This window comes from Trypanosoma equiperdum, assembly GCF_001457755.1.
Source record: "Trypanosoma equiperdum strain OVI genome assembly, contig: ctg_882, whole genome shotgun sequence".
NCBI lineage: Eukaryota > Euglenozoa > Kinetoplastea > Trypanosomatida > Trypanosomatidae > Trypanosoma > Trypanosoma equiperdum.
Window position 1 is genome coordinate 80596 of NW_027124845.1, and position 7168 is coordinate 87763.

The 7168-nt window shown below is 45.8% G+C and overlaps 3 protein-coding genes across 3 annotated transcripts; all 3 read left to right on the forward strand.

The window, feature by feature from the left end:
- Positions 1 to 802: 802 nt before the first annotated feature.
- TEOVI_000425000 (Dynein light chain roadblock-type protein, putative) lies at positions 803 to 1159 on the forward strand (the record flags this gene model as incomplete). The annotated part of the gene is made up of 1 exon (XM_067227044.1): positions 803 to 1159. One exon carries the CDS (start codon positions 803 to 805, stop codon positions 1157 to 1159), a length of 357 nt encoding a protein of 118 aa, XP_067083145.1.
- A 731-nt stretch (positions 1160 to 1890) lies between these two features.
- Positions 1891 to 3207, forward strand: TEOVI_000425100 (uncharacterized protein; the record flags this gene model as incomplete). Its single annotated transcript, XM_067227045.1, has 1 exon — positions 1891 to 3207. The coding sequence occupies one exon, from the start codon at positions 1891 to 1893 to the stop codon at positions 3205 to 3207; it is 1317 nt and encodes a 438-aa protein (XP_067083146.1).
- Positions 3208 to 4319: 1112 nt separating this feature from the next.
- On the forward strand, positions 4320 to 6083 carry TEOVI_000425200 (PhoD-like phosphatase, putative; the record flags this gene model as incomplete). Its single annotated transcript, XM_067227046.1, has 1 exon — positions 4320 to 6083. One exon carries the CDS (start codon positions 4320 to 4322, stop codon positions 6081 to 6083), a length of 1764 nt encoding a protein of 587 aa, XP_067083147.1.
- Between the last annotated feature and the right edge of the window lie 1085 nt (positions 6084 to 7168).

Sequence of the window (7168 nt, forward strand, 5' to 3'; positions counted from 1 at the left end):
CTGTGATATCCATCTATTCCGCACTGTTGCTGATAGGTTATATTTGTATATATATATATATATATATATATATATATACATATATATTGCCAGAATGTCTGAATGTCGCCCTCGCAACCAACTCACAAATTTTGGAGTGTCTCGCAACTGCCTGAAGAGCGTTATTTCGCCACCGTACCATCAATTTCCCTGGCAGTTATAGCATCGAAATGATATACAAACACGTTTAACGGCAACACCATCGGTTTCATAGGTGTATAACCTTGGATTAAATGGTGTGCATATAGTTTTTTTTTCTGTGAAGAAAAAGAAAAGAAAGAGAATTAAAAGCGAGTACGATGCCTCATTGCGTGTACAGAGGCGCCACTTCTACATGAACCCCAGTGAGGTTCCGCAAGTGGTGTGTTTACATCTGATAAAGTGAGGTTTAATCACCATTAAATAATACTCTCTCCCTTTACGGTGTGTGTCTATCTGTGTGTGTTTATTTGTTTGTTTAACCTCTACATATCGTACTTGTGTGTCACCCGTCAATTACGAGGGAGAGGGAAATGTTGCGTATATGTACGGTTTAGTAATGCCCTTCTTATAAAACTATATCAGATTTGTTACCTTTGCCTTAATTCTTCCTTCGACATCAGCAGGTTCACCAAACTCAATTGGAGAGGTGGCGCAACCATAAGCGCAAATCATACAATCACAGAAAAGAAAAGGGGACCCAAGCGGGGTCTACGAGAAGAAAACGAAACCTAAAGGAAGGGTGGAGAGAAAAAAAAAAGAACAAGGATACACTTAAGCAAAAATGGCTGCAATTGGAGGCGGGAGCGGCGACATTGAAGAACTACTGAAGCAAATTACAAACCATCCAGGTGTTCAGGGTATAATCATCGTCAACACGGATGGAATCCCTATTCGTCACACGTTTCAAGAGCACTCACGGCTCCTCGCAGTGCAGTACAGTGCATTGTTCCAAAGTTTAGCCATGAAAGCCCGAAATGCTGTGCTTGAAATAGATAACAACAATGAACTTCTCTTCCTTCGCGTTCGGACGAAAAAACATGAAGTACTCGTCGCACCCGACACGAAATATCTCCTGATTGTCATTCAGCAGGTGGAGAGTGGAGATGCTGTCCCCAATGCAAATGGTGTTAGTGCGTAGAGTAACTGAGTTGCGTTATGAGGTTTTATTAGTTGAGGAATGAGGCGAGGAAAAAAAAAAGAAGAAGAGTGCTGTCGGGTACAAAGTTGGTGCTAGCAGTTCTTTGTTGAGAAGCTTTACTGGCTTTTAAAGGTTACATTTCATCTACGATTAGAGTGTTCAAGTAGATAAGAGCGAGGGGATATGCATTGGATTTTTCTGGCGCGATGTGCCCGCTTAAACTCTCCTCGTTTTCCGCATGTAAGCAGGCAGATAAAAGCCACACTTCTCTAACCTTCTTAGCCTTCGCCCTTGTGTGTGTGTGTGTGTTTTTTTTTTTTTGGACATTAAATGTACATATTACATGAAAAGGAGGAAATAAAGAGGCGGAAGAGGAGTGATTAGATAATACAGTTATTTATTCCCCATCCTCCTCAGACACCAACGACTACTTCCTCTCCCCTTCCCACCCTTCCCCACCTTGTTGTTAACCGTGGTGAGGAATCTCTACGCTTCTCAAAGAGGTCATTTATTTTTGCACCTTGTTTGGTGCATGCGTAAGTCTCAAGTCTTGTATTCCTCCATCTCTTCTGCTTTATTATGTATATGTTTGTTTGTATTTGATGTACTCATGTAACATCTCGTAGCAGCAACAGCCCCCAACAGGTTATAGATTACATTTCTTTTAAAAAAAAAAAATTACCGTTGACGGAGAGCACTAGGGTTTCAGTCTTGCGGCTCCACTACACAGAATGAAAGACGATGAGTTGGAAAGAAAAATTGAAGCTGCTCAACAAAAGCTTGCAGCTTTAAAACAGAGAGAGGAGGACATGGAAGTAGAGCAAAGGCAAAAGGAATCCCTCCTTAGCCAGCTGAAAGATCAGATCAACGATTTAGATAGAAAAAAGGGAATGATTTTGGAACGAGTAAAGGAAGTCAACGCTGAGACGGATGCCGTGCGGAGTTATTTACACTCCATCGAGCACCTCGATATGCTCGAGGGCATGCTTTTCGAAAGGAAAACGCAACTCCTTCACCAGCAGAGGCGTCGGGACATGTTGTTGCAGCAACTCAGTGATGTGGAAACGGCATTGGGAAAGTCGCGCACGCAGTCAGACGAGGAATTGAATAACGACACGGAATGCGACTGTACGCCATCGGTTGAGGAATGGGAGAACATCAACTTATTACGCCGCAATGCGAACGGCATCTACCGCTTTTTCCGAAGCAGCATGTCGCACGCCCTAGATCACCCCGCCACCGTGTTCCACCAAAGTATTCGCAAGATGAGCCGAATGGCTCGTGATCGTGAGGTAGAACTCGCCATGCAGGTGGAGTGCATAGAAACATATACACAGCAGATGGTGTTGCAGGAAAGGACTCTGAGCCGCATCGAACACGAATATAAACAGGAAGTGGGAAGTATGCAACGCAGCGGCCGCAGCATGTTGCAAGCTATGGGAGAGGCAGCAGAAGCGGAGGTGGCGGAACTCCGAATTGCCATCCAACGTGCACTTGAAGAGCGCAGTGAGCTTCAGAGTCGGCTGCGCAGGCACAACAAAACATCTCAAAACAATGGACTGTTGCTCAACGGTAACTTATTGATTGCAGAGAATCGGCACTCCGATCCGCTGGAAGGTGAAAAGAAGTGCGGAGATGAAAAGGGCGACGGCACGTCGGTGCGAGTGGAAGCTGATACTGAGAAGCAGGAACTTGCATCGCCACGTTTGGTGAATGGTGAAGAAATACTGAGCCCAGTCGAAACAAATGCAACTAGAACGACAGATCCGGCGAGGTTCACGGGGGAATATCTCCCCCGAGTCTCCAACGATCCGGAACTGGACGGCCTCCGCAGGCAAGTGGCAACCATGGAAAGGTATGCTCTAAGGATGCACAGGCGGTACGAGGAGTTGGAAGAGGATGTCGCCAAGCGGCTCAAAGAGCACGATATTAATGTCAAGAGGCAAGAGACGAAGCTCAAGGAGGCAACGAATGCAGTTACTGTTCTTGAGAAGGAGAAACTAGAATGGAAGGCACTGAAAAAACAGATGTCACTATTGGCTCACTAGATATATTAGACTGCGAAAATCGAATACAATGCTAATTTCGTCTTCTCTACAACGTAATGTGTTTATATTTTGTTTTTTGTTTGCTTTTTTTTTTTTTTAGTTGCTCTTTGTCTATTGCATTCCTTCTAGAAAATTTGGTGATGGCAATGTGACGTCATGGGCCAGGGCACTGGGTTGGAGAACATTTTCAGCGCCCCTCGAGCGCGCACACCTCTTCGTTGGCTAAACCACATGTTTCCATGTGAATGTTAGAACAATTATCATCACTGTTATTTTTTGCGTGTTTCTCCGAAAGATTCACCACAAGCAATTCCCACCTGACTTCAAACACTTTTTCCTCACATCTCTGCAAGGGCATGTGCGAACGAAATGATACGTAGAAAAGCAAAGACATACATGTATGGATAAGTACCAATGGTATATGTATGGCAGGTAGGGCGAGGGCGCCGATCATCTGAACACACTCATCATCAAAGCGTACCAAAATAACCATACGCAAAGTTGTCTATGCTCGCGCACCCCTTTAAAAATATACGTGTGAAATAAAAAAGGGGGGATAGAAGAAGTCAGTGCGGGCATGCATGATGTAGTGACGAGCGCAAGTGTGTTTTTTTTGTTTTTTCATGATCACACTGCTAAAAATTGTTGTTTTTTTATTTGGGGGGGGTGAGGGACGAAAAAACTGTGAAGGACAAACACCAATTTATCACATATGGAAATCGCTTTTTCTCCCCTGTTTCCACCCGAAGCAACGATGGTGTTGAATTGGGAGAAGTGGCTTTGGTTGAAGCAGGTGACACGCGTTACCATGATTGTGTAGATTTCAATTGTGTCACCGATCACACAGACGTGCGCTGATAAAGTCGATACAATTTGACGCTACATGGACCTGGTTTGAGTGTGAATTGAGTTCCGTGCCCATTTAGTGACGTTTTAGTTGCCCGGTCCTAGTTTTATCATAACTTTTTGTTTACTGGGAATATCATCTGAATAAAGCCAGTGCAAATGCATGCTGGTGGGTCTTTTATCGAGTCTTTTTTTTTTTGAGATTTTCCAACGTTTAAGCGGTCATAAATAACGCGGGAGAGGGGTCAAGTAGACCGAAGAAAAGAATGTTAAGGCGAGGTGTTTACAGAACGGCACCGGTTGTTTTAATGGTTTTGATCGCCTTCATTCTGTTGGCACTTCAATCGACGGTGCGGAGAAGCATTGGTGCTGAGGTGTATGGGATAAACCACACCATGGGGCAGGCCGTGTTTCTCAGTTGTAACCGACACGACGGTGATCAAAACTACTGGGACGTCATCGCCACTACGGTTGAGCAACGCCTCAACGGCTCCGTAGCCAAACAAATGGGACAATGCATTTCGCGGCGCCCGGTAGATGCACTGATATGGACTGGTGACGCCGTGTACGCGGACAGAACTGTGATACTCCGGAAAACTCCACCGCCACTTGACTTAAAGGCTGCACAGGCCAAGTTTGTCCATCAAGCTAACGCCCCGCAATACGTTGCTTTCCGCCACACTTGCGTTGCTAAGCGAAAACGTACTAACATTCCATCTTCTAGTGAAGAGGTTGGCAAACGTGTGGAAGGGGAAGGGGAAGGGGAGGAGCATCGCGTCATCGGCGTATGGGATGATCATGACATGGGAAAGAATGACGGGGGAGCAGAATTCTCCGACAAGGACGCGATGCAGCAGTTCTATTTAGACTTTCTGGGAGTGCCTCGCACTGATCCAAGGAGAAAGCGGCAAGGAGTTTACCACTTTGAGGCCGTTCCAGTTGAATTGTTAAGTTCTACGGCTGGCAGTGACACCGCAGCAACCGCTGCGGTAAATGTAATGAAACATTTTTATGATAACGCTTTTTGTTTTCTGCTACTGGACGCGCGATACTTCAGAGATCCATCCAACGCTACTCGGAGTGGAAATATGTTAGGTGAAACACAGTGGCAGTGGTTGGAAGAGCGACTTAGGGACGACGTGGCGGGGCGTAACCCAGCGACCGGTCGTGAGCGTTGTGCTCTTACGGTGGTAGCAAATGGTGTGCAAATTATGTTAGACGAGAAGGTGTCGGAAAGCTGGGCTGCCTTCCCCCGATCCCGTGACCGACTCTTTGCACTACTGCGGCAGTTCCGGACTGATCGGGTAATCTTTATGAGTGGTGACGTCCACTTGGGTGAAATCGGGATGGACACCCGAAAAGCCGCCATGAGGACACTTGGATATCCCATTATAGAGGCCACAAGTTCTGGGCTCACGCATAGCACGGCTAGTTTCGTTGCGCTGCCAACAATCCTCACGTCTCTGTTTCCGAGCAGACGACGGGTTGGGGTTTATGTTGAGCGTAACTTCGGTGTGTTGAAGTTAACAGCGAATTCAAAGGCTCGGTTTGAGTTGTCAGAGACAAGCGCGCACGAGGAACGTCGAGAGCAATTCGAGAGGGATGTGAACGCTTCCATTCTAATTCACAGCATTCCTGAAAATGGAGCAGTGGTCCTGCGCCTAACGCTGCCGCTTAGTGCCCTTACACATAAGTCGGGTTGTCAACTATACAAAGCAAAGGCAAACGAGTATGGGTGGATTGAGGATGCCACATTAGCTAAACAACAAGAATGTGAAACCATGTTTCGCCAAGAACGTGACGAACGTGGTGCTGGCATTCCCGACCGACACTATCCCCCAACCTACCCCACGCCCTTTGTTACATACGTGATGCAGTCGGTTCAGGGGCAGGTTTGGCCGGACTGCACTTTGCTTCAAGTGTTGTTTCGCTTCCTCCTTGCGACATTTCTTCTGCTTATCTTTGTAGGTGCCATATCCGTTGCGCTTTGCTGTCAGTGTTACAAAAACAGAAAGGCAAAGAAGGCGTAATCTGTACGTGCTCGAATTCGTGGTCAGATTCACAGCCTCTCGGCTGGCGCAACACATCTATTTACGAAACGTGCATGGGGTTAATTGGAACATTACAAGTGTTACGCAGCTCCTCTTTTGTTTATTGCAATAGCGTGTGTGATTCTTACAATGCGCTTTGCATCACTTACCAGTGTATTTTCCCCGCCCTCCTCCTTGCCTGATAAAGTTGTTGTGGTTTCATAATTAATCCCTTTCCAGCATGCTCCGCCTTCCTGTGCGCGTGTTCCAGTGAGTGACGTTGTGCGGTAAACAACACTTCCCGATGCAATTAGTGCCGAAGGGGATGTTAAAAGGTAGATAAAGCGTAGCGTTAGCAGAGTTTGTTTCAATATGGAAGTCGTGTTTTGGGATAATATATATATATATTTATATTTATACGTTTACTTGTCTTCGTAATTAAGCTCATGCGACGGATTGGGGAACATTTCTCTCAGCAAGTGTTTTTGATCGTTGAGAGCGATGTGCTCCTTAATGTGTCCTCTGTTTGCATAAGGGAAACCATCCGCGCTGTCCTCGGTACCTTTCCCAGCTCCCTTTTTCCGATGCACTGTTAGTCGTTTGGTATTAATTGCAGGAAGAAGTCAGTGGAAGGTACTCGCGGCGCACGGACGTCCCTTCAGTTTAGTATTCGTATTTGCTGACCGCAACTGTGCGATATCGCCCGGAAAAGTTGCAATAGCATTGGCGACTTCCCCCCCCCTCTTCTACTTCCCATCGATGCAAAAAGGCAATATTAACCATAATTAAAAAAAAAACGATGCAAGACAACTACCACTCTTACTGGAAGTGAAACGGAGGTGCTAGTGGTGGTGCTTTCTCTTAGCATAATTATTGTTGCAGTCCCCATGGGTTTACTGTTAGCATCCCTCTTGGTGTGTTATATCATGTATGGTGGGCAGCCAAACTTAAACTTCACGTACCGCTCTAATTGGCACGTGGTTTTTGCAGTGGGATGATTTTATTCTGCGCAAAACGAGTTTTTTTAATTTTTACATATGCTTTTTTTTCTTTTTTTTTTTGCGTTGTTACATCTTTCCATCCCC